General features: G+C 42.8%; 1 protein-coding gene across 2 annotated transcripts in view; it reads left to right on the top strand.

Moving 5' to 3' along the window:
• LOC117521064 (ATP-dependent 6-phosphofructokinase, platelet type-like) overlaps window positions 1–27,947 on the top strand; it is a 93,962-nt gene that overhangs the window by 22,696 nt on the left and 43,319 nt on the right. Inside the window, exons 3-11 of one of the 2 annotated variants that reach the window (XM_034182381.1) lie at window positions 2,579–2,656; window positions 2,785–2,974; window positions 3,912–4,077; window positions 17,681–17,725; window positions 17,825–17,933; window positions 24,049–24,144; window positions 25,984–26,076; window positions 26,193–26,318; window positions 26,554–26,618. In XM_034182381.1, the coding sequence (XP_034038272.1) occupies window positions 2,579–2,656; window positions 2,785–2,974; window positions 3,912–4,077; window positions 17,681–17,725; window positions 17,825–17,933; window positions 24,049–24,144; window positions 25,984–26,076; window positions 26,193–26,318; window positions 26,554–26,618 (968 nt within the window). Of the gene's footprint in view, window positions 1–2,578; window positions 2,657–2,784; window positions 2,975–3,911; window positions 4,078–17,680; window positions 17,726–17,824; window positions 17,934–23,623; window positions 23,720–24,048; window positions 24,145–25,983; window positions 26,077–26,192; window positions 26,319–26,553; window positions 26,619–27,947 lie in introns of both variants that reach the window. The other variant, XM_034182382.1, reaches the window with a different exon arrangement.

Below are 27,947 nucleotides of genomic sequence, written 5' to 3'. Positions count from 1 at the left end.
GATGAGAGATTATGGACTGTTGCTGTCGCTTTAAGGACTGCCCACGGAGCGGGACGTCGCGACATGCCCTGAGCCGCCGCTGTCTGCCTGTTTCGAGCTGAAAGCTTCCAAATTTAAGCCTCTGTTGACCCAGGACGTTGTGACAGAACAGAGAACTTTCAGAAGAGGTCGGGATCAGCAGTTTATCCGGACATTCCACTGTTAAAGGAGATTTTATTAATGAAAGACGTGCGGACGGGTCCGTGCGTTGGGATGCAGCCGGCGCGGCGCGCCGCCACAGGAAAAACACCTCCGTGTTGATAACCATTTGTAAAAACCAGGCGGCTTTTGATGGCTCTCAGTTGAGAGAGTATCTGAGAAATTGTTTAACAGCTGGACATGTTCCAACTTGTCCTTAAGGCTTCCAACGGAGGTGTTTTTCCTGTGGCGGCACGTGGCGCCGGCTGCGTCCCGACGCATGGACCCATCCGCACTTTCTCAGCCCACAGGCGAATGACGTAACTGACAGGCGTGAAAAACTCATGCATGCCCACGAGGGTTCAAGGTTGTCTGCTGTAATTGCACGTGATTCAAATCCATATAGTTTTTGAAAAAAATAAAAAGGTCTGATACTTTTCTAACAGACCTCGTAAAACAGCCATATAATAAACATATTATTAACCTTGTTTGCTCTTGTCTGTACGGGGACACCAGACCTTGGTATTTTGTGCACAGACCGAGCATCAGCAACGAGTATTTTTATAATTGATTACATGAAATACCCAGTATTTTGAAGTAATATATATCAAGTACATGTTATAAAGTACAAAGAACTTCTGGACAGCATGCTTTAGTTTGTCAGGAGATGCCTCAAATCCACAATTTTCCCAAAACAAATCAGTAAAAACAATTTAATATCAGAACATATTTGTAGCATATGTTGCTCTTTCCCTTTTTAAAGGAATTCTTGTTGAAATGATATTTCACTAATTAGCAGATGATCTGACTAATGAGACAGAGGACTTAGGACAACAATGCTGTTTTTTCTAAATTATCAACCATATGATAAATTAATAATGTTAGTGCATAAAACCAATCAGGGGACTATGCTACTTTCCAAATTAATGAATAATTTAGTCTGTGTGTGTGTGTGTGTGTGTGTGTGTGTGTGTGTGTGTGTGTGTGTGTGAATTTCAGCACACCTCTACACCCAGTGTCCCACATTTTCTTAATCTGTCCGTCTTTTTGATCTCACAAATCTATGAACTGTGGGTAATTCAATCAATCAATCAATCAATTTTTTTATATAGCGCCAAATCACAACAAACAGTTGCCCCAAGGCGCTTTATATTGTAAGGCAAGGCCATACAATAATTATGTAAAACCCCAACGGTCAAAACGACCCCCTGTGAGCAAGCACTTGGCTACAGTGGGAAGGAAAAACTCCCTTTTAACAGGAAGAAACCTCCAGCAGAACCAGGCTCAGGGAGGGGCAGTCTTCTGCTGGGACTGGTTGGGGCTGAGGGAGAGAACCAGGAAAAAGACATGCTGTGGAGGGGAGCAGAGATTGATCACTAATGATTAAATGCAGAGTGGTGCATTCACATTCATAATTCACTGAGCAAAAATTGGCCAAAATGCTGACTTGAGGAAAGTGGACAAAAAGGGCTGAACATGTCTTCCTCAGAGGCCTCGTGCACATGATGATGTGATATTGGGACAGCCCTAAACCCTCACACACAGCCTGAACGCTCCGAGCCTGTGAGGGTGAAGATAACCTCTTTGGATTGGACCTACATTTGGCTTTAGCAGTTATGACATTGCATTTGACTCTTCTGGATCACCCAAGGTCAAAGATGATGTGACCAATAGAAATATCACTTTATATTTGTGTTTAATAGGAACCACTGGTTTGTATTTAACCAATTTTTCAAAATAGCCCTTCTGAATATCCCCAATTTAACAGGCTTTAGATTTAAGACTTTGACCTTGGTTTGTGATCTTGACTTTTAGCTGATGACTATCAAAATCAAATCACTTTGTCTTTAACTAACCCTCAGTCATTCCACCAGGTTTGGTCCAGATCAGCTCGAAACTCTGAGTTATGCTGTTCTCACACACACACACACACACACACACACACACACACACACACACACACACACACACACACACACACACACACACACACACACACACACACACACACGATAAAAAAAAACATAGGACGTGTCACCGCTGGGCTAACGAGTTCAGACCAAGTCCCAAGCCAGTTTGAAGTTTAAATGTGTAACGATAAGTCAGAGTCAAGTCTTAAACTGGTCTAAATAAGGCTAAAATACTTTTCAAGTCAATCGTGATGAGTCTTGAGCAGTTCAAACAAGTCCAAGTCAGCCGCAACACAGTAGTCCTCAATACATCAAACAGGTCAGTTCAGTACTCACAGGTCTGAAGTCCAGGCAAGTCTGAGTCACTCTAACTTCATTTTAAATCAGGTTTCGAGTCCGAGTCAGTGACCGTCTGACATGTAGAAGTTTGTGTTCTCAACGCAGCTTCAATCTTCTGTGTGAAAGTTAAAAAAGTGTGTTTGTCCTCGCAGGGATACCAGGGGATGGTGGATGGAGGAGACAACATCAGAGAGGCGAAGTGGGAAAACGTGTCCAGCATGCTGCAGATTGTGAGCGGAACCTTCTGTCCGTGTCACAGAATCACTGTGATGTCAGGTTTTGGTTCAGTGTGTAAAGAACTCCTGGACGGAGTTAAAAACTAAAAACAGAGGAATGTAACTTCGGTTTGTTTTGTCAGGGTGGGACGGTCATCGGCAGCGCCCGCTGTAAGGAGTTCCGAAGCCGTGAGGGTCGTTTGAAAGCGGCACACAACCTGGTGCAGCGCGGAATCACCGGCCTGTGCGTGATCGGTGGAGACGGAAGTCTGACCGGAGCCAACCTGTTCAGAGAGGAGTGGAGTAGCCTGCTGGAGGAACTCCTACAGCAAGGTGCTCATCCAAAAGGAATGTTTCCCAATCTGGGGTCGCGGGACCCAAAGTGCTGCACATTCTCCGTTGTTCAGGCTGCTTGTGATTGGCTGAACTCAGCAGACTGAGCTGATCTGGTCTGAGGAGATCAGAGGAAAATGGACAGTGTTTAGAACTGTGGGTCCACAGAACCAGGACTGAGTCCATCCCCTCCACATTCACACAGTGACTAAAAACAATAAAGGCTCTCATCTCGTAACTCACTGAAATAAAAGAACATGTAACGAGGACAAACCCTTCCACATCGGGTCACCTTTGATGCTTCAGATCAAATGAAAAAGCAGTTTTCTTTCGCCTATGTAATATCTCATAGACGTGTCTGCCACCTGCTGGATGGCTGTTGAATTCCAGATGGACAATGTCCTTCTTTCAGCTGTCAGTCAGTGAGACAGACTGATGTTTCTGCACAGATATGCACTAAATTAAAGGAGCCAGACATTATTTTCTGTTTGTTTCACAGTGGTTACGTTCTAACAGTCAGCAGGGTGATTTACATCCACACAATCCCGCAGAAAGTTGCTCACAGCCGCGCATTAATAATCGGAGTGGTGTCGTGTAATTCACCCTCCCACAAACCCCACCCACACGAGGCTGAGCAGTTTCAGAGTCGTATGTTCATAACATGCTCCCATTAAGACTGTAAAGGGCTACAGTCACGTTCAGCTTGTTTTTGAAGTTGCGGTTGCTTATTTGTCATGTGAGACCTGGCAACATTAAGCACACAATAGAAAGAGATAGAGTAAATGTATTGCATCAATTAGAAAAAAAACAATTATTTTCTGAATGTGTCACAGCAGTTAGTTTCTAAAACTCAAATAACAGTCACAGATCTTCACAACCCTGCAGGAAGGGTTTTGTAGAGGAAGAAAACGTCTTTATTTCACTTTTTGTTGTCCAGGTCTGATCGATGAGGAGGCCGTCCGTAGGAACTCTGAGCTCTACATTGTCGGGATGGTCGGCTCCATTGACAATGACTTCTGTGGTACCGACATGACCATCGGCACAGACTCGGCCCTGCACCGGATTATCGAGGTGGTGGACGCCATCATGACCACCGCTCAGAGGTGAAGCAAAATGAGACGCACTGCCAAAAATGTAAGAAGTTGACTATATGTAGAGTGATTACAAGTCATGAAGACAAGATGCATTAAAGCAGGAAACAACAAGATATTGTGAGACATAAATAAAGAAGTCGCGATATGCAAAGAGAGTAGGAGAAAAAAGTTAACGATGCAATGAGACAAAATAAGTTATGAGCACATTGATAGATATTACTGCATCATGAGAAAATATTATTAAAGTGTAGGTGGCACCAAAAAATATGCGCAGATAATCACTAGAAATGAAGAAATGTTGATATTTAAAAAAAAAAAATACTTTAAAATAAAAGTTGATAAGTGTGCAGGTGAAGGATGAACTCCAGCTGTCTGAAGCCTGCGCTCTATTTCAGCCCTCAGCCGCGGCCGTATTGTTCATAATCAACTGATTTTTTTTTTTATTTTTTTTTTTTTTAAGTTTTACTATCTATGACAGAAAAAGTGATGAGGAGTGTGGATTTTTTAATTTGTTTTTTTTTTTCTTCTTTTTTCTGAGAAACAGGTACATACATTTCAAAAGAGGCTCTTGCTTGCCTCTACTGGTGGTTGGCTCTCACTGCGGTATTGTATCACTTCCTGTTCCGGAGCACAGCGGTGTTTTGCTGTATCTGTTAGCTGTTTAATCTGCATAGTTAGATTGATCTAGATAACGATTTGTTTCACAGTGTAATCTTCACGTGCCTTAACTAAAGCACTCCCTCTGCTGAATCACCTCTAAATTATTTACACATTATTCACTTTGTGTGTTTTTAGGAATCTGCTAGCTTAGCGCAGCTGCTAGCTCTTAGCTGGTTTAGCATGGCGGCTTCTCCTGTCTCTCCTGCACTTTTCTGCTCTGGGTGTGAAATGTTTATTTATTCCTCGGCCTCCTTTAGCAGTAATGGTACTTGTAATAAGTGTACCTTATTCGTAGCTTTGGAGGCCAGGCTGGGCGAATTGGAGACTCGGCTCTGCACCTTGGAAAATCCTACAGCTAGCCAGGCCCCTGTAGTTGGTGCGGACCAAGGTAGCTTAGCCGCCGTTAGCTGTCCACCAGCAGATCCCGAACAGCCGGGAAAGCAGGCCGGCTGGGTGATTATGAGGAGGAAGCGTAGTCCTAAACAGAAGCCCCCTGTACACCACCAACCCGTTCACATTTCGAACCGTTTTTCCCCACTCGGCGACACACCCGCCGAGGAACAAACTCTGGTTATTGGCGACTCTGTTTTGAGAAATGTAAAGTTAGCGACACCAGCAGCCATAGTCAATTGTCTTCCGGGGGCCAGAGCAGGCGACATTGAAGGAAATTTGAAACTGCTGGCTAAGGCTAAGCGTAAATTTGGTAAGATTGTAATTCACGTCGGCAGTAATTACACCCGGTTACGCCAATCGGAGGTCACTAAAATTAATATTGAATCTGTGTGTAACTTTGCAAAAACAATGTCGGACTCTGTAGTTTTCTCTGGGCCCCTCCCCAATCGGACCGGGAGTGACATGTTTAGCCGCATGTTCTCCTTGAATTGCTGTCTGTCTGAGTGGTGTCCAAAAATGAGGTGGGCTTCATAGATAATTGGCAAAGCTTCTGGGGAAAACCTGGTCTTGTTAGGAGAGATGGCATCCATCCCACTTTGGATGGAGCAGCTCTCATCTCTAGAAATCTGGCCAATTTTATTAAACCCTCCAAACCGTGACTATCCAGGGTTGGGACCAGGAAGCAGAGTTGTAGTCTTACACACCTCTCTGCAGCTTCTCTCCCCCTGCCATCCTCCCAATAAACAAATATGTAGGACTGCTTTTTTGCATTTACGCAATATCTCTAAAATCAGAAAGGTCTTGTCTCAGAGTGATGCTGAAAAACTAATTCATGCATTTATTTCCTCTAGGCTGGACTATTGTAATTCATTATTATCAGGTTGTCCTAAAAGTTCCCTAAAAAGCCTTCAAAATGCTGCAGCTAGAGTACTGACGGGGACTAGAAGGAGAGAGCATATCTCACCCATATTGGCCTCTCTTCATTGGCTTCCTGCATAATTATTGTATGGCCTTGCCTTACAATATAAAGTGCCTTGGGGCAACTGTTTGTTGTGATTTGGCGCTATATAAAAAAATTGATTGAATTGATTGAATTGAAATCTTAGAAACATGGTGTCTAACCAGAACCTTACTCTGGATGGCATTACCCTGACCTCCAGTAATACTGTGAGAAATCTTGGAGTCATTTTTGATCAGGATATGTCCTTCAATGCGCATATTAAGCAAATATGTAAGACTGCTTTTTTTTTTAGTCAAAGTTCCCTGAAAAGCTTTCAGTTAATTCAAAATGCTGCAGCTAGAGTACTGATAGCTTCCTGTTAATTCTAGAATAGAATTTAAAATTCTTCTTCTTACTTATAAGGTTTTGAATAATCAGGTCCCATCTTGCGCGAATTCCTCTGCACGTCTTTCATTACTTTGGAGGGCTCTCTGTTGGGACTGTTTACACAGAGACTCCTACCTGCTGCTTTGGACTTGAACTAACAGTCTTTTTCAAGACTTTTTAACTTTTTTTTACTTTTTAATTTTTTTTTTTTACTTTTTACTGTGCTCCAACGCCTAAGGAAGACCTCTAACGGTCGAAACATCGCGATGGAGCACTTTTATCAGCTAACTTTCATTAGCGTTGGCAGGCTAACTAGCTTGCTAACGCTTTCGCTTTTATTTTTATTTTATTTTAGCACCGTTGTCGTGCGTTGCCTGTGCTGCTTCATGGCCTGTTTGGTGCCTTGATTGGGGCACTCCTTCTGCTGAATCACCTCTGGATTATTTGCACATTATTCACTTTGTGTGTTTTTGGGAATCCGCTAGCTTAGCGTAGCTACTAGCTCTTAGCCGATTTAGCATGGCGGCTTCTCCTGTCTCTCCCGCACTTTTCTGCTCTAGGTGTGAAATGTTTAGTTATTCCTCGGCCTCCTTTAGCAGTAACGGTACTTGTAATAAGTGCAGCTTATTCGTAGCTTTGGAGGCCAGGCTGGGCGAAGTGGAGGCTCGGCTCCGCACCTTGGAAAATTCTACAGCTAGCCAGGCCCCTGTAGTCGGTGCGGACCAAGGTAGCTTAGCCGCCGTTAGTTCCCCCCTGGCAGATCCCGTGCAGTCGGGAAAGCAGGCTGACTGGGTGACTGTGAGGAGGAAGCGTAGCCCTAAACAGAAGCCCCGTGTACACCGTCAACCCGTTCACATCTCTAACCGTTTTTCCCCACTCGACGACACACCCGCCGAGGATCAAACTCTGGTTATTGCCGACTCTGTTTTGAGAAATGTGAAGTTAGCGACACCAGCAACCATTGTCAATTGTCTTCCGGGGGCCAGAGCAGGCGACATCGAAGGACATTTGAAATTGCTGGCTAAGGCTAAGCGTAAATTTGGTAAGATTGTAATTCACGTCGGCAGTAATGACACTCGGTTACGCCAATCGGAGGTCACTAAAATTAACATTAAATCGGTGTGTAACTTTGCAAAAACAATGTCGGACTCTGTTGTTTTCTCTGGGCCCCTCCCCAATCAGACCGGGAGTGACATGTTTAGCCGCATGTTCTCCTTGAATTGCTGGCTGTCTGAGTGGTGTCCAAAAAATGAGGTGGGCTTAATTGATAATTGGCAAAGCTTCTGGGGAAAACCTGGTCTTGTTAGGAGAGACGGCATCCATCCCACTTTAGAGGGAGCAGCTCTCATTTCTAGAAATCTGGCCAATTTTTTTGGATCCTCCAAACTGTGACTGTCTAGCGTTGGGACCAGGAGGCAGAGCTGTGGTCTTATACACCTCTCTGCAGCTTCTCTCCCCCTGCCATCCCCTTATTACCCCATCCCCGTAGAGACGGTGCCTGCTCCCAGACCACCAATAACTAGCAAAAATCTATTTAAGCATAAAAATTCAAAAAGAAAAAATAATATAGTACCTTCAATTGCACCACAGACTAAAACAGTTAAATGTGGTCTATTAAACATTAGGTCTCTTTCTTCTAAGTCCCTGTTGGTAAATGATATAATAATTGATCAACGTATTGATTTATTCTGCCTAACAGAAACTTGGTTACAGCAGGATGAATATGTTAGTTTAAATGAGTCAACACCCCCGAGTCACACTAACTGTCAGAATGCTCGTAGCACGGGCCGGGGCGGAGGATTAGCAGCAATCTTCCATTCCAGCTTATTAATTAATCAAAAACCTAGACAGAGCTTTAATTCATTTGAAAGCTTGACTCTTAGTCTTGTCCATTCAAATTGGAAGTCCCAAAAACCAGTTTTATTTGTTATTATCTATCGTCCACCTGGTCGTTACTGTGAGTTTCTCTGTGAATTTTCAGACCTTTTGTCTGACTTAGTGCTTAGCTCAGATAAGATAATTGTAGTGGGCCGATTTTAACATCCACACAGATGCTGAGAATGACAGCCTCAACACTGCATTTAATCTATTATTAGACTCTATTGGCTTTGCTCAAAAAGTAAATGAGTCCACCCACCACTTTAATCATATTTTGGATCTTGTTCTGACTTATGGTATGGAAATAGAGGACTTAACAGTATTCCCTGAAAACTCCCTTCTGTCTGATCATTTTTTAATAACATTTACATTTACCCTGATGGACTACCCTGCAGTGGGGAATAAGTTTCATTACACTAGAAGTCTTTCAGAAAGCGCTGTAACTAGGTTTAAGGATATGATTCCTTCTTTATGTTCTCTAATGTCATATACCAACACAGAGCAGAGTAGCTACCTAAACTCTGTAAGGGAGCTAGAGTATCTCGTCAATAGTTTTACATCCTCATTGAAGACAACTTTGGATGCTGTAGCTCCTCTGAAAAAGAGAGCTTTAAATCAGAAGTGTCTGACTCCGTGGTATAACTCACAAACTCGTAGCTTAAAGCAGATAACCCGTAAGTTGGAGAGGAAATGGCGTCTCACTAATTTAGAAGATCTTCACTTAGCCTGGAAAAAGAGTTTGTTGCTCTATAAGAAAGCCCTCCGTGAAGCTAGGACATCTTTCTACTCATCACTAATTGAAGAAAATAAGAACAACCCTAGGTTTCTTTTCAGCACTGTAGCCAGGCTGACAAAGAGTCAGAGCTCTATTGAGCTGAGTATTCCATTAACTTTAACTAGTGATGACTTCATGACTTTCTTTGCTAACAAAATTTTGACTATTAGAGAAAAAATTACTCATAACCATCCCAAAGATGTATCGTTATCTTTGGCTGCTTTCAGTGATGCCGGTATTTGGTTAGACTCTTTCTCTCCGATTGTTCTGTCTGAGTTATTTTCATTAGTTACTTCATCCAAACCATCAACATGCTTATTAGACCCCATTCCTGCCAGGCTGCTCAAGGAAGTCCTACCATTATTTAATGCTTCAATCTTAAATATGATCAATCTATCTTTGTTAGTTGGTTATGTACCACAGGCCTTTAAGGTGGCAGTAATTAAACCATTACTTAAAAAGCCATCACTTGACCCAGCTATCTTAGCTAATTATAGGCCAATCTCCAACCTTCCTTTTCTCTCAAAGATTCTTGAGAGGGTAGTTGTAAAACAGCTAACTGATCACCTGCAGAGGAATGGTCTATTTGAAGAGTTTCAGTCAGGTTTTAGAATTCATCATAGTACAGAAACAGCATTAGTGAAGGTTACAAATGATCTTCTTATGGCTTCGGACAGTGGACTTATCTCTGTGCTTGTTCTGTTGGACCTCAGTGCTGCTTTTGATACTGTTGACCATAAAATTTTATTACAGAGATTAGAGCATGTCATAGGTATTAAAGGCACTGCGCTGCGGTGGTTTGAATCATATTTGTCTAATAGATTACAGTTTGTTCATGTAAATGGGGAATCTTCTTCACAGACTAAAGTTAATTATGGAGTTCCACAAGGTTCTGTGCTAGGACCAATTTTATTCACTTTATACATGCTTCCCTTGGGCAGTATTATTAGACGGTATTGCTTAAATTTTCATTGTTACGCAGATGATACCCAGCTTTATCTATCCATGAAGCCAGAGGATACACACCAATTAGCTAAACTGCAGGATTGTCTTACAGACATAAAGACATGGATGACCTCTAATTTCCTGCTTTTAAACTCAGATAAAACTGAAGTTATTGTACTTGGCCCCACAAATCTTAGAAGCATGGTGTCTAACCAGATCGTTACTCTGGATGGCATTTCCCTGATCTCTAGTAATACTGTGAGAAATCTTGGAGTTATTTTTGATCAGGATATGTCATTCAAAGCGCATATTAAACAAATATGTAGGACTGCCTTTTTGCATTTACGCAATATCTCTAAAATCAGAAAGGTCTTGTCTCAGAGTGATGCTGAAAAACTAATTAATGCATTTATTTCCTCTAGGCTGGACTATTGTAATTCATTATTATCAGGTTGTCCTAAAAGTTCCCTAAAAAGCCTTCAGTTGGTTCAGAATGCTGCAGCTAGAGTACTGACGGGGACTAGCAGGAGAGAGCATATCTCACCCGTGTTGGCCTCTCTTCGTTGGCTTCCTGTTAATTCTAGAATAGAATTTAAAATTCTTCTTCCTACTTATAAGGTTTTGAATAATCAGGTCCCATCCTATCTTAGGGACCTCGTAGTACCATATTACCCCATTAGAGCGCTTCGCTCTCAGACTGCGGGCTTACTTGTAGTTCCTAGGGTTTGTAAGAGTAGAATGGGAGGCAGAGCCTTTAGCTTTCAGGCTCCTCTCCTGTGGAACCAGCTCCCAATTCAGATCAGGGAGACAGATACCCTCTCTACTTTTAAGATTAGGCTTAAAACTTTCCTTTTCGCTAAGGCTTATAGTTAGGGCTGGATCGGGTGACCCTGGACCATCCCTTGGTTATGTTGCTTTAGACGTAGACTGTGGGGGGGTTCCCATGATGCACTGTTTTTCTTTTTTTGCTCCGTATGCATCACTCTGCATTTAATCATTAGTGATCGATCTCTGCCCCCCTTCTCGGCATGTCTTTTTCCTGGTTCTTTCCCTCAGCCCCAACCAGTCTCAGCAGAAGACTGCCCCTCCCTGAGCCTGGTTCTGCTGGAGGTTTCTTCCTGTTAAAAGGGAGTTTTTCCTTCCCACTGTGGCCAAGTGCTTGCTCATAGGGGGTCGTTTTGACCGTTGGGGTTTTTCATGGTTATTGTATGGCCTTGCCTTGCAATATGGAGCGCCTTGGGGCAACTGTTTGTTGTGATCTGGCGCTATATAAGAAAAAAGTTGATTGATTGATTGATCTTATCTTAGGGACCTCATAGTACCATATCACCCCAATAGAGTGCTTCGCTCTCAGACTACAGGCTTACTTGTAGTTCCTAGGGTTTGTAATAGTAGAATGGGAGGCAGAGCCTTCAGCTTTCAGGCTCCTCTCCTCTGGAACCAGCTCCCAATTTGGATCAGGGAGACAGACACCCTCTCTACTTTTAAGATTAGGCTTAAAACTTTCCTTTTTGCTAAAGCTTATAGTTAGGGCTGGATCAGGTGACCCTGAACCATCCCTTAGTTATGCTGCTATAGACTTAGACTGCTGGGGGTTTCCCATGATGCACTGAGTGTTTCTTTCTCTTTTTGCTCTGTATGCACCACTCTGCATTTAATCATTAGTGATTGATCTCTGCTCTCTTCCACAACATGTCTTTTTCCTGATTCTCTCCCTCAGCCCCAACCAGTCCCAGCAGAAGACTGCCTCTCCCTGAGCCTGGTTCTGCTGGAGGTTTCGTCCTGTTAATAGGGAGTTTTTCCTTCCCACTGTCGCCAAGTGCTTGCTCACAGGGGGTTGTTTTGACCGTTGGGGTTTTTCTGTAATTATTGTATGGCTTTTGCCTTACAATATAAAGCGCCTTGGGGCAACTGTTTGTTGTGATTTGGCGCTATATAAATAAAATTGATTTGATTTGAAATGTGAAAAATGTCACAAAGGACTGAAAATATCAGCTGCTTTGAAAATAAATATTGTTTCCTTCTGTACATTAGTAGTGTAACACGTTATTATTACATATTAAAACCATTCACACAAGGAGTAAATAATATAGTCTTAGCTGTCCGTTTCAGTGAGATCATCTTTAGTCTGATAATAATTAGTCTGAAAATAATTTAATTCATTGTCCTGGCTGAAGAAAAGTCCATGATGGGTCAAGTCTCTGCTTTACCGATTGGGTGGATCCTCGTGTTCCACAGCGGGTGCTGCCTTTACGCCGCAAGTTAAAAGACTCTCAGTCCCTCATCTGCTCATAATATCTCAGTCTGCATGCGACAAAATGATCCCATGATCCACAAAATAATAACATAATGTGTAAATACTCAGCTTTTCGAGTGGAGAAGCTGCAGACACCATGCGTGCGCGCTTGTCAATATAAGTGTTCCATCTGCCAATCAAAAGGATTCTGCCAGTGAGAATCAACTGTTCTGACACTGAATACACCGTGTAGCTCCAACCCTAACCACTCGGTGGAAACGGGGCTGCAATAATCCATAAGTTACGTTAATATCAGTGCTGTAGGGATTAGATCAGGGCTTAGCATTCGGGTGGAAATTGGGTTAGGGTTAGGTTATGGTTAGGTTAATGTCAGAGGTATAGGGTTTGGATCAGGGTTAGATTTGGGTTAGAGCCAGGTTACGGTTAAGTTAGTGTCAATGGTATAGGGTTTGGGTTAGGGCTAGGTTATGGTTAAGTTAATGTCAGTGGTATTGGGTTTGGATCAGGGTTAGATTTGGATTAGGGCTAGGTTACGGTTAAGTTAATGTCAATGGTATCGGGTTTGGATCAATCAATCAATCAATTTTATTTTTATAGCGCCAAATCACAACAAACAGTTGCCCCAAGGTGCTTTATATTGTAAGGCAAGGCCATACAATAATTACGTAAAAACCCCAACGGTCAAAACAACCCCCTGTGAGCAAGCACTTGGCGACAGTGGGAAGGAAAAACTCCCTTTTAACAGGAAGAAACCTCATAGCAGAACCAGGCTCACGGAGGGGCAATCTTCTGCTGGAACTGGTTGGGGCTGAGGGAGAGAATCAGGAAAAAGACATGCTGTGGAGGGGAGCAGAGATCAATCACTAATGATTAAATGCAGAGTGGTGCATACAGAGCAAAAAGAGAAAGAAACACTCAGTGCATCATGGGAACCCCCCAGCAGTCTATAGCAGCATAACTAAGGGATGGTTCAGGGTCACCTGATCCAGCCCTAACTATAAGCTTTAGCAAAAAGGAAAGTTTTAAGCCTAATCTTAAAAGTAGAGAGGGTGTCTGTCTCCCTGATCTGAATTGGGAGCTGGTTCCACAGGAGAGGAGCCTGAAAGCTGAAGGCTCTGCCTCCCATTCTACTCTTACAAACCCTAGGAACTACAGGTAAGCCTGCTGTCTGAGAGCGAAGCGCTCTATTGGGGTGATATGGTACTATGAGGTCCCCAAGATAAGATGGGACCTGATTATTCAAAACCTCATAAGTAAGAAGAAGAATTTTAAATTCTATTCTAGAATTAACAGGAAGCCAATGAAGAGAGGCCAATATGGGTGAGATATGTTCTCTCCTTCTAGTCCCCGTTAGTACTCTAGCTGCAGCATTTTGAATTAACTGAAGGCTTTTCAGGGAACTTTTAGGACAACCTGATAATAATGAATTACAATAGTCCAGCCTAGAGGAAATAAATGCATGAATTAGTTTTTCAGCATCACTCTGAGACAAGACCTTTCTAATTTTAGAGATATTGCGTGGATGCAAAAAAGCAGTCCTACATATTTGTTTAATATGCGCATTGAATGACATATCCTGATCAAAAATGACTCTAAGATTTCTCACAGTATTACTAGAGGTCAGGGTAATGCCATCCAGAGTAAGGATCTGGTTAGACACCATGTTTCTAAGATTTGTGGGGCCAAGTACAATAACTTCAGTTTTATCTGAGTTTAAAAGCAGGAAATTAGAGGTCATCCATGTCTTTATGTCTGTAAGACAATCCTGCAGTTTAGCTAATTGGTGTGTGTCCTCTGGCTTCATGGATAGATAAAGCTGGGTATCATCTGCGTAACAATGAAAATTTAAGCAATGCCGTCTAATAATACTGCCTAAGGGAAGCATGTATAAAGTGAATAAAATTGGTCCTAGCACAGAACCTTGTGGAACTCCATAATTAACCTTAGTCTGTGAAGAAGATTCCCCATTTACATGAACAAATTGTAATCTATTAGATAAATATGATTCAAACCACCGCAGCGCAGTGCCTTTAATACCTATGGCATGCTCTAATCTCTGTAATAAAATTTTATGGTTAACAGTATCAAACGCAGCACTGAGGTCTAACAGAACAAGCACAGAGATGAGTCCACTGTCTGAGGCCATAAGAAGATCATTTGTAACCTTCACTAATGCTGTTTCTGTACTATGATGAATTCTAAACCCTGACTGAAACTCTTCAAATAGACCATTCCTCTGCAGGTGATCAGTTAGCTGTTTTACAACTACCCTTTCAAGAATTTTTGAGAGAAAAGGAAGGTTGGAGATTGGCCTATAATTAGCTAAGATAGCTGGGTCAAATGATGGCTTTTTAAGTAATGGTTTAATTACTGCCACCTTAAAAGCCTGTGGTACATAGCCAACTAATAAAGATAGATTGATCATATTTAAGATCGAAGCATTAAATAATGGTAGGGCTTCCTTGAGCAGCCTGGTAGGAATGGGGTCTAATAGACATGTTGATGGTTTGGATGAAGTAACTAATGAAAATAACTCAGACAGAACAATCTGAGAGAAAGAGTCTAACCAAATACCGGCATCACTGAAAGCAGCCAAAGATAACGATACGTCTTTGGGATGGTTATGAGTAATTTTTTCTCTAATAGTTAAAATTTTATTAGCAAAGAAAGTCATAAAGTCATTACTAGTTAAAGTTAAAGGAATACTCGGCTCAATAGAGCTCTGACTCTTTGTCAGCCTGGCTACAGTGCTGAAAAGAAACCTGGGGTTGTTCTTATTTTCTTCAATTAGTGATGAGTAGTAAGATGTCCTAGCTTTACGGAGGGCTTTTTTTATAGAGCAACAGACTCTTTTTCCAGGCTAAGTGAAGATCTTCTAAATTAGTGAGATGCCATTTCCTCTCCAACTTACGGGTTATCTGCTTTAAGCTGCGAGTTTGTGAGTTATACCACGGAGTCAGGCACTTCTGATTTAAAGCTCTCTTTTTCAGAGGAGCTACAGCATCCAAAGTTGTCTTCAATGAGGATGTAAAACTATTGATGAGATACTCTATCTCACTTGCAGAGTTTAGGTTGCTACTCTGCACTGTGTTGGTATATGGCATTAGAGAACATAAAGAAGGAATCATATCCTTAAACCTAGTTACAGCGCTTTCTGAAAGACTTCTAGTGTAATGAAACTTATTCCCCACTGCTGGGTAGTCCATCAGAGTAAATGTAAATGTTATTAAGAAATGATCAGACAGAAGGGAGTTTTCAGGGAATACTGTTAAGTCTTCAATTTCCATACCATAAGTCAGAACAAGATCTAAGATATGATTAAAGTGGTGGGTGGACTCATTTACATTTTGAGCAAAGCCAATTGAGTCTAATAATAGATTAAATGCAGTGTTGAGGCTGTCATTCTCAGCATCTGTGTGGATGTTAAAATCGCCCACTATAATTATCTTATCTGAGCTAAGCACTAAGTCAGACAAAAGGTCTGAAAATTCACAGAGAAACTCACAGTAACGACCAGGTGGACGATAGATAATAACAAATAAAACTGGTTTTTGGGACTTCCAATTTGGATGGACAAGACTAAGAGTCAAGCTTTCAAATGAATTAAAGCTCTGTCTGGGTTTTTGATTAATTAATAAGCTGGAATGGAAGATTGCTGCTAATCCTCAGCCTCGGCCCGTGCTACGAGCATTCTGGCAGTTAGTGTGACTCGGTGGAGTTGACTCATTTAAACTAACGTATTCATCCTGCTGTAACCAGGTTTCTGTAAGGCAGAATAAATCAATATGTTGATCAATTATTATATCATTTACTAACAGGGACTTAGAAGAGAGAGACCTAATGTTTAATAGACCACATTTAACTGTTTAAGTCTGTGGTGCAGTTGAAGGTGCTATATTATTTTTTCTTTTTGAATTTTTATGCTTAAATAGATTTTTGCTGGTTATTGGTGGTCTGGGAGCAGGCACCGTCTCTACGGGGATGGGGTAATGAGGGGATGGCAGGGGGAGAGAAGCTGCAGAGAGGTGTGTAAGACTGCAACTCTGCTTCCTGGTCCCAACCCTGGATAGTCACGGTTTGGAGGATTTAAGAAAATTGGCCAGATTTCTAGAAATGAGAGCTGCTCCATCCAAAGTGGGATGGATGCCATCTCTCCTAACAAGCTTTGCCAATTATCTATGAAGCCCACCTCATTTTTTGGACACCACTCAGACAGCCAGCAATTCAAGGAGAACATGCGGCTAAACATGTCACTCCCGGTCCGATTGGGGAGGGGCCCAGAGAAAACTACAGAGTCCGACATTGTTTTTGCCAAGTTACACACCGATTCAATGTTAATTTTAGTGACCTCCGATTGGCGTAACCGGGTGTCATTACTGCCGACGTGAATTACAATCTTACCAAATTTACGCTTAGCCTTTGCCAGCAGTTTCAAATTTCCTTCATTGTCGCCTGCTCTGGCCCCCGGAAGACAATTGACTATGGTTGCTGGTGTCGCTAACTTCACATTTCTCAAAACAGAGTCGCCAATAACCAGAGTTTGATCCTCGGTGGGTGTGTCGCCGAGTGGGGAAAAACGGTTAAAAATGTGAACAGGTTGGCGGTGTACACGGGGCTTCTGTTTAGGGCTATGCTTCCTCCTCACAGTCACCCAGTCGGCCTGCTTTCCCGGCTGCTCGGGATCTGCCAGAGGGAAACTAACGGCGGCTAAGCTACCTTGGTCCGCACCGACTACAGGGGCCTGGCTAGCTGTAGAATTTTCCACGGTGTGGAGCCTAGTCTCCAGTTCGCCCAGCCTGGCCTCCAAAAGCTACGAATAAGCTACACTTATTACAAGTACCATTACTACTAAAGGAGGCCGAGGAATAACTAAACATTTCACACCCAGAGCAGAAAAGTGCGGGAGAGACAGGAGAAGCCGCCATGCTAAACCGCCTAAGAGCTAGTAGCTGCGCTAAGCTAGCGGATTCCTAAAAACACGCAAAGTGAATAACTTGTAAATAATTTAGAGGTGATTCAGCAGAGGGAGTGCTTTAGTTAAGGCACGTGAAGATTACACTGTGAAACAAATCGTTATCTAGGTAACTAGATCAATCTAACTGCGCAGATTAAACAGCTAACAGATACAGCAAAACAGCAAAACACCGCTGTGCTCCGGAACAGGAAGTGATACAATACCGCAGTGAGAGCCAACCACCAGTAGAGGCAAGCAAGATTACAATAAACCGAAACAGTCTTCATGTGGATTTACACTTTGAGTCGAGACTGTTGTCAAAAATGAACTGGTGTGAATCTTTCCTCATCCACTCAAACAGAGAAACTCTAGTTGGGTCTGCTGACTCTAAGGGCTTTTCCCTATTTTGCTTTTGTCTCTCAGCCATCAGAGGACGTTTGTCCTGGAGGTCATGGGCCGACACTGCGGGTAGGTTATTCTATTTCACAGTGTCGATTTCAGATAGAAAACGTGAAGCTCAGTAACAAAGCTGAGTAAGAAGGCAGCAAAATATGTACATGTGTGCAGGTATCTGGCCCTTGTCAGTGCTCTGGCCTGTGGAGCCGACTGGGTTTTTATCCCCGAAATGCCTCCTGAAGAAGGGTGGGAGGACGTTATGTGCCAGAAACTGTCCGGGGTAAAGCACAACAAACCACACACACACACACACACACACAGATTATGAACCTTTACATAAAGGCTTTGTTCAAGGCCCAATCCCAGTCCTGCTACTCTCCCTGAACCCCATCCCTACATTTTGCAAAATTGGGCTAAAATGTTGGCATTTTTGATGCACACAGATTTGTACCATGCAGCATGGTAGGTAAAACTTCCAAAAGTGGGCTCAGACCATAGAATTCTGATAAGATGTCTGGAAGTGCACCCTGGAACCACCCCGGGTCCTGGTTTGCAACCATCCATGCAGACAACCCTAACCTGTTGCAGTCAGGTGCAATGTGAGCGAGTCATCGACCTTTTCCAATTACTGTGGTCCTCAACATTGAGGCACCTGCAAAGACATCAACACCATCACATACCCGTGTCCAGTGACCTCCTGATGCCATAAGGTCATTTCAGGTGTCTTTCCACCTCATTGGCTGAACTTGAGACATGAAGGTCACTGCTGAGATACAATTAAAGATAGACAGACAAAAAAAAAACATTTTGTTAGTATTCTTTCTAAATACAGATTAGGAACACATGTTGATACATTCTGTCTGTAAAACACATGTTTTACTGACAATGATTTCACATTATTGTACATAAAACTTGCAGTTTTTCCCGTATGGTGCTGTATTAGTATATTTCAAAGGAGGGGACTTCAGACTGGACTATGAAGTGGGTCTTGAACCAACAACTGTTGAAAGACGTAGTAGCAGTAGCAGTCCTGGTGGCAGACACAGATTTGCATTGCTCTGAGGGGGGGCACTTTCTTTTTTAGGGCAGAAGTGTAAAGTGGAGCCTTGCGCAGGACTGTTTTTTTTCGTCCCACAGCTGCTCCTGCCCGCCCTGCTCCCACTGAATTTCAGACCATTATCACGTGTAACTGCAACATATGTGTTGCCTTTCACACCCAACGTGTTCAGGGGATTAATCGCATCGCTCTAAAACCCATTTTCAATGTGAAACATCGCACTAATGGCGCGATGCAGAAAAAACAAAGCTAGGGCGATGCTCCACAGGGAGCACCCACCGCCGCTTTTTGTCAGGCCTTGACATGGCGGTCATGGTCAAAGTTCAACCCAATCCAATGGTCACCGCTGCGCGCTGTGATGTAGCTTCGCGTGTCCAATAGAAACGAGGCATCAGGCCAAAACATGGAAGAGGACAGAGTGCAGAAGTGTGTATACACAGCAGTTTTCTGAAGAAAATCTTTACAAATTATTTTTATCTCAACATTAATTTGATTACTGTACATTTTAAAGTTAAAAAACGTTTCTTACATTAGACAACTTGTAATTAAAATAGTTTTATATATATAAAAAAGATTCTTTAGAAATCTTTGATATTTATCTATACATTAAAGCCAAACTTATCTGTTGTTATTTCGAATGAGAGGATTTCTTCAGGAACCCATAGTGAACCTTGGACATTTACTTCAGACAAATAAAATAGCATGAAAATTAATGTGTACATTTTTAAGTCTGTTATGTAGATTCATTCATGTCTACACATTAATTTTCATGCTATTTTATTTCTCTGAAAATAAATGTCCAAGGTTCACTATGGGTTCCTCAAGAAATACTGTGTTTTTTGTTTGTTTTTTTCAGCCATACATACCGTCCCTTGTTATGTCCAAATACGTAACTAAATTTTAGTTTCATCAGTCCATAGCACCTTATTCCAAAATGAAGCTGGCTTGTCCAAATGTGCTTTAGCATACCTCAAGCGATTCTGTTTATGGTGTGTACGCAGAAAAGGCTTCGTCTGCATTACAGCATCATACAGCATGTCTTTGTGCAAAGTGTGCTGTATAGTTGAACGATGCACAGAGACACTATCTGCAGCAAGATCATGTTGTAGGTCTTTGGAGCAGGTCTGTGGGTTGACTATGAATGTTCTCACTATCCTTCGTTTATCTTTTCTGAGATTTTTCTTGGCCTGCCACTTCGGGCCTAGTACTGTGCCTGCGGTCTTCCATTTCCTCACTATGTTCCTCACAGTGGAAACTGACAGCTGAAATCTCTGAGATAAACCATGATTGAACAGTCTTTGTTTTCAGGTCATTTGAGAGTTGTTTAGAGGCTCCCATGTTGCCACACATTAGAAGAGATGCAAAGAGGGGAAACATTTGTAAATAATAAGTCCCTTCGGCTGCTCCCTTGTTTGCACTCGGGGTCGCCACAGCAAATCCATGGTGGATCTGCATGTTGAATTGGCACAGATTTTACGCCGGATGCCCTTCCTGACGCAACTCCACATTACATGGAGGAATTAACCGCATTAACCACTTGGCCACCACCCCTGCTCAGGGGAAACATGTAAATGGCCACCTTAAATACCCTTTCTCATGATTGGATTCACCTGTGTAAGGAGGGAAAGGGTGAATGAGCTTACCAAACCAATTTTGTGTTCCAATAATTAGTGCTAAATGTATTCAAATCAATAAAAAGACAAGGGTGCCCAAATTTATGCACCTGCCTAATTTTGTTTAAATAATTATTGCACACTTTCTGTAAATACTAGAAACTTCATCCATCCATCCATTTCCTTCCGCTTTATCCGGAGTCGGGTCGCGGGGGCAGCAGCTCAAGCAAAGCCGCCCAGACCTCCCGATCCACACACACCTCCCCCAGCTCCTCCGGGGGAACCCCAAGGCGTTCCCAAGCCAGCCGAGAGATGTAGTCCCTCCAGCGTGTCCTGGGTCTTCCCCGGGGCCTCCTCCCAATGGGACGTGCCCAGAACACCTCTCCAGCGAGGCGTCCAGGGGGCATCCGGACAAGATGCCCGAGCCACCTCAACTGACTCCTTTCGACGTGGAGGAGCAGTGGCTCGACTCCGAGCTCCTCCCAAGTGACCGAGCTCCTCACCCTATCTCTAAGGGAGCACCCGGCCACCCTGCGGAGGAAACTCACCTCGGCCGCTTGTACTCGCGATCTCGTTCTTTCGGTCATGAGCCAAATCTCATGACCATAGGTGAGGATCGGAACGTAGATCAATCGGTAAATCGAGAGCTTTGCCCCCCTACTCAGCTCTCTCTTCACCACGATGGTCTGAAACAGCGACCGCATCACTGCAGATGCTGCACTGATCCGTCTATCGATCTCATGCTCCATCCGTCCCTCACTCGTGAACAAGACCCCGAGATACTTAAACTCCTCCACTTGAGGCAAAGACACTCCACCGACCTGAAGAGGGCAAAGCACCTTTTTCCGGTTGAGAACCATGGCCTTGGATTTGGAGGTGGTGATCTTCATCCCGGACGCTTCACACTCGGCTGCAAACCGCCCCAGTGCACTCTGAAGGTCCTGATTTGACGAAGCCAACAGAACCACATCGTCCGCAAACAGCAGAGACGAGATTCTGTGGTTCCCAAACCAGACCCCCTCTACACCCTGGCTGCACCTAGAAATTCTGTCCATAAAAATAATGAACAGAACCGGTGACAAAGGGCAGCCCTGGCGGAGGCCAACGTGCACTGGAAACAGGTTTGACTTACTACCGGCAATGCGAACCAAGCTCCTGCTGCAGTCGTACAGGGACCGGATAGCCCTTAGCAAAGAACCCCGGACCCCGTACTCCCGGAGCACTCCCCACAGGGTGCCCCAACTTACACGGTCGAACGCCTTCTCCAGATCCACAAAACACATGTGAACTGATTGGGCGAACTCCCATGAACCCTCGAGCACCCGATGGAGCGTGTAGAGCTGGTCCAGTGTGCCGTGACCAGGACGAAAACCACACTGCTCCTCCTGAATCCGAGGTTCGACGATCGGTCGAATTCTCCTCTCCAGTACTCTGGAATAGACCTTACCGGGGAGGCTGAGGAGTGTGATCCCCCTATAGTTGGAACACACCCTCCGGTCCCCCTTCTTAAACAGACGGACCAGCACCCCGGTCTGCCAATCCAGAGGCACTGTCCCTGATCGCCACGTGATGTTGCAGAGGCATGTCAGCCAAGACAGTCCCACAACATCCAGAGACTTAAGGTACTCAGGACGGATTTCATCCACCACAGGAGCCTTGCCACCGAGGAGCTTTCTAACCACTTTGGTGACTTCGGCCTGGGTAATGGATGAGTCCGCCTCTGAGTCCCCAGTCTCTGCTTCCTCTTTGGAAGACGTGACAATGGGATTGAGGAGATCCTCGAAGTACTCCTTCCACTGCCCGACAACATCCCTAGTCAGGGTCAACAGCTCCCCACCCGCACCGTAAACAGTGCTGCTTCCGCCCCCTGAGGCGTCGGACCGTTTGCCAGAATCTCTTCGAGGCCGACCGATAGTCCTCCTCCATAGCCTCCCCGAACTCCTCCCAGACCCGAGTTTTGCCTGTGAAATGAAGTGAAATGAAGTTAAATGTGAAAAGTGAAAAGGAATGAAATGAAGTTAGAAACTTCTCAAATATCAGTGTGTTAGTCTGCTATATGATATACAGTATTTAACTGAAATTTCTGATCCAGACAACCAATGATTTATAAAGGAAAATTATCAGGGGTGCCCAAACTTTTGCATACAACTGTATGTACATGTGATTTATTAGGTTTTTATTTTTCATAAATTTGAAAAAAAAACCAAAAAAAAAACACCTTTCTTCATGTTGTCATTATGGGGTGTTGTGAGTAGAATCTTGAGGGGGAAAAATGGATTTAGTCCATTTTGGAATAAGACTATAACATAAATGGATGTACTTACTAAGTATGATTTTTAAGTCAGGATTTTGACATTTTTATTAAGTGTGAGTAATGAGATAATTCCACAGTGTTTGAGCCTGGTAAGCAAGGCAGAGAGGGCAGGGCACTCAGAGAGGGCGGGGCTTGAGCCGGCACATAAGGCTCAACCAGTTCTGTTTGTTAATCCGCTGTAGTGATATGTAATGTTTTATATGTTTGCAACAAAACCTTAAATCTGCTCTCATGTGAGCAGAGTGCCAGTGATGGTTGATGAGAAGTTGAATGAATCCACTGAAAAAAGAGTTTGAGCTTCTGCCCTCAGGCCGTCGTTTTAGGGCTCCTATGAGGAGGACTAAAAGATTTCAGGTTTCGTTTATTCCTAGTGCAATTTTATTACTCAGTGGCAATTAGCCTTTGATGTTGTTGATTTTGCACTACTATTGCTTATTTGCACATCCACATATTGCATTTTTGCAATACTTTTTGTTTTTGGCATGGACTCTGGATTGAATATTTGACATTGTATGGGTATTGTTTTTATTGTTTTTATTTTATTATTATTATTATTATTATTATTATTAAGTTTTACTTTTATTACTAAGTTTAGTGATAAAGGTTACTTAGTTAGTTATTACTATTAAGTTTATTCCTTTGTTTCCTTCCTTGATTGATTTTAGACTTTTAATTGGGTCTTATTTTCACTGTTGATATTGTTATCTTTGTGTACCTTGTCCTTTGTGTGCTCCTGCTGCAACATTAATTTCCCTTTACGGGACAATAAAGAAATTCTGATTCTGATTCTGAATGAAGTCAACTCTGTGGTTTCAACATATTTTCACAGTCAAAATTATGTTTCTGGATTTTGATCGTGTAAATTAGTAGCTGGGTGCTCTCGCATTGAAATGCTTCCTTATGATGCACTTTAATGATTATTTGCACGGCCTGACACACGGCACCACCTGCTGTAGATCTGAGTTTGTCTGTCTGTTGTGGTCTAGAACCGATCCCGAGGTTGCAGGCTAAACATTATCATAGTTGCTGAAGGAGCCACTGACAGACACGGAGAAGCCATTATGTGTCATTTTGTCAAGGATGTGAGTACGGCGCAGCTCCGACCGACACGGAGGAGAAACCAGAAGCTGGAGCAGCCGGGGGATCTCAGTCGCTCTGAAAATCAGACACGAACAAGCCAAAACCTTCTGAGGAAATGTTTTAAATCTAACATTTAGTCATCATTTAAAAAACAAAACAAACAGTGGTGCCAAACGTGGGCCGTACAGGTGTCGTTTACAGCTTCACGGTTATGAGGCAATATTGCGTCATCCTCCGTCGCCAGATCCAGCTTTTGGAATGCAGAAACATTTTCTGTCATGTTTTTACATGCTTCTGCTGTGTGTTTTTTTTTTTTTTAACCTCCCTGTAGAACCGCGCCGGTAACAAAAGGCTGAACATTCTTATTGTAGCTGAGGGTGCCATAGATTGCCACAAGAAGCCTATAACACCCGATTATATCAAAGATGTAAGTACAGAGCAGAAGCTTGGTTATGTGACTCATCAAGCATTTCACTCAGAAGCATGAATTATTATTTTTATCCTCTTCACTGTTTTAAAGTCACCCCAATAATTAACACCATCACGGACTTATATTGATTCATTTTATTAATCTCTTATTTTGCTGTTGTTTCCACCACATTCACACCACCTGTAACTTCAACTACACCTGCTCCTAATTTCCACCATGCATGTGATGATAAGATTATTCCATGCAACAAGTCCAGGCATGTCCATCAGGTGACAGACAGGTCCACAGTTTGTTATATAAGCAAATCACACTTGCATTTTCTCTTCTGGTGCACCAAAATTAACAGAATTGTAACCACTTTATCCTCATTATCTCTTTTTAATGTGGTGACTTGGGGGACGATAGATGGTGTTTATTACGTTTCAAAAAGTGAAGGGGATTGACTCACCCACTGCATTTCACATGCTTATGCTTTTGCCAATGACCCCAAATTTTCTGTTTCTCTTTTGACTTTGTTCCCTTTTTTGGTTGCAAACATGACAGTTAGTGTTCTGCATGTTTTCTCCAGCTGTTGTTTTTTCATGCATGACATTTATACATGTCCTTTTCATGATTATTCATACTTTTCATGATGGTTTCATATCAATGTGTTGTTAAATCTTTGTGTGTTTTTAACTACTGAAGATGTGCTATTTATATTTATAATAATTCCATATTTATGTGATCAATTAAGCAGACTTGGGGTCACAACCCCTAATGAGATAACCAGATAGAACTGAAGAGCCTGAAGATCTTTTTAGTTTTTAGTTTTTTAGTTACTCAGGTTAACAGTTTTCACTATTTTTTTTAACACTCTGCACTTTAAGGGTACTTCAAAATGAGAGAATTTTAACAGAAACACTCACTGGCACTTTAAACTTTTTCAAAAGAATTAAGTAATTTTGTTTTTTGTTTTATTTTTACATTCATTGGTACTTTAACAGCTTTTCAAATTAAGAGAATTTTAAATGATTTTTTTAAACACTCATTGGCACTTTAAAGTTTCATATTAAGAGAATTTTAAGGGATTTTTAAAAATACTCATCTGTTTGAGTTCAAATTCAGAGAATTTTAAATGATTTTGTTTTTAAAATTTATGTATTTTTTCACACTCGTTGGCACTTTAACATTTCAAATTAAAAAAAGTTTGTTTTTTTTAACATTCATTGCCACTTTAACAGAAGTGCCTTCATTTTCATTGTACATATACATACAATGAAATTTGTCCTCTGCATTTAACACATCTTAATTACAGACACAATCCAACCACTAGGGGCGGTGAGCAGCCACAGTCTGGCACCCGGGGACCAACTCCGGATGTAGAGACACTGCCTTGATCAGGGGCAGAGAAAGGAGCAGACCCTAAATAAGCATGTTTTTGACTTTGGGAAGAAACTGGAGCAAACCCACATAGACACGGGGAGAACATACAAACTCCACACAGAAAGGGCAGGAAGCGATCCCACGACTTTCTTGCTGTGAGGCACCAGTGCTAACCACTAAGCCATCGTGCCGCCGGTTAGTGAAATGAAGAGAATTTTAAGTGTTCTTTTTAAACACTCGGTAGTTTAACATTTCAAATTAAGAAAATTGTAAGTGATTTACTTGTTTATTTATTTGTGTGATTGCTCCTTTTACTTTCGATATGTGCCCCATGTGCTGAGGTCCTGCTTCATTTTAAGAGCTTTGAAAGTCAAAGCACTATACCAGTTTTTTAGATTTAATCCGAGTTAAACAGTAATAAGAAGCGTGTCCTCACTGCATACTAGTGTGTTCTGTGGGTTTCTGCACGTCTAGCTGGTCGTCCGCCGTCTGGGATTTGACACCAGGGTCACCATCCTGGGCCACGTGCAGAGAGGTGGGACCCCTTCTGCCTTTGACAGAATTCTGGTAAGTCAAGATGTTAACCAGTATCTGTCACCAGTAATGGTTGATTGTTGGTAAGCATGAACTGTTTATGTTACATGGTATAGCTATGTCTCCTGACTGACCTTTGACTTGTGCAGGCCAGTCGTATGGGCGTGGAGGCGGTGCTGGCTTTGCTGGAGGCGTCTGCCAGCACTCCGGCCTGCGTGGTGTCGCTGGTTGGTAACCAGGTGGTCCGCCTGCCGCTGTTGGAGTGTGTTCAGATGGTGAGTGAGCCTGCAGAGAAAACCAGCTGGTTGTTCTGAAAGAACCATACAGCCAGTTTGAACATTTCACGAGCATCAACCTTAATGTACTGTTAGCGCTGTGCTAGTGAGAATTTGAAGGACATCCACTGGGTTTGCTAAAGCTCCGCCTCCTGAAAATGAGACGCAGGGTACAGAAACGCTCAATGGACGTTGAGAAAAAACAAAAAACATTATGTTCTCTTTTTGCCTTCAGACTCAAGAAGTCCAAAAGGCCATGGACGAGAAGAAATTTGAGGAAGCAGTGAGGCTGCGTGGCAGGTACGGTGATTATCGTCGGATTTTATTGTGATGACTGACGTGTGACAGAAATTTGCCTTAAAACATTATTTTAACTGCAGAAGCCTTGATTAAGAGACTGAAATCTGACCAGCAGCACCTGGACTGCTCTGTTCAGGTGCTGCTGTAACAAACATTACTTTGCACACATTCTGTGTTATTCATTTTTGTTGTGGTGCACTTTTTCCCGTTTGCACCGACGAGTGCAGAAGCTTTTTACCCAAGGCCAACATATAGCCATCAGGTATTGCGAAGACCTGGCGTCTGTCCGGCCGTCTGTGCACAGCATAAGTCCAGTTTTATTACTGCCACAGTCTTCAAATTCACTTTAAGAAACTTCATTGATCCACAGGTGGGATGGTGTGATTTCATTAAAAACAAGAAGTAAAAACAAGTAAAATGTATTTGATTTTCAATTGTAGAACAAGGTTTAAAAGCACCCCCCCCCAAAAAATTTGATCATTTGTAAAATGGAATTAGAAGAAATAAATTAAAGCCACAGAATATCACATCTAATATAAGGCTGACCGTGTGTGTGTGTGTGTGTTTGCTATTCACAGCCAGAGGAATTAAGCAACACCAAACTTGCTATGGTGACTGGGGTCACCAAGGGTGAGGTCACTGGGGCCCTAAGGTTGAAAGCATACGTGCACTTAAATTTGAAACACGACAACTACAACAACTGTAAGTGGCTGTGTGAGCGAGCCGTCGTTGCTTCAAGAAATGACACGGTGAGCACAACCAATGAGCAGCTCCTCAAGTTAACACCAGCAGAAGTAATCAGTCCTTTGACTCAGTTGTACAGACAGCTGAGGCAGTTCAATAACCAACTGAGTTCCTGAATTCCCTACATCCCCCCAGGCATTCCACCCCACAACCTAAAGCTGAAGGTTGGTTGCCCAGTTACGCTTCTTTGCAACCTACATGCCCCAAAATTCTGTAACAGAACTCGGCTGACCATCAAGCAAATGACGGCACGTGATTGAAGCCACCGTACCAACGGGACAAGATAACGGTGATGTGTTTATTCCAAGGATTCCCATCAGACCTTCCCTTCCAGTTCAAACTGCTCCAGTTTGCTCTGCATAAGTGTTTTGCAGTGTCCATCAACAAGTGGCAGGGACAGTGGTTGGGCTCAGTCTGGAGTCTCCATGCTCCGCATGCGGTCAGCTCCATGTAGGATGCTCTCGAGTTGGTCACCCTGACAGACTTTTCATTTGTGCACCTCAGAGTCACACTAAGAACACTATGGGTGATTCTTAGACTACGGGCACTTATGTCCTTTGATCATATTGTATGAAAAACAGAAAA

This window comes from Thalassophryne amazonica, chromosome 12 (genome assembly GCF_902500255.1).
Source record: "Thalassophryne amazonica chromosome 12, fThaAma1.1, whole genome shotgun sequence".
NCBI classification, from domain to species: Eukaryota; Metazoa; Chordata; class Actinopteri; order Batrachoidiformes; family Batrachoididae; genus Thalassophryne; species Thalassophryne amazonica.
Note: the sequence above shows the minus strand (reverse complement) of the source record. Positions and strands in the feature narration are given on the sequence as shown.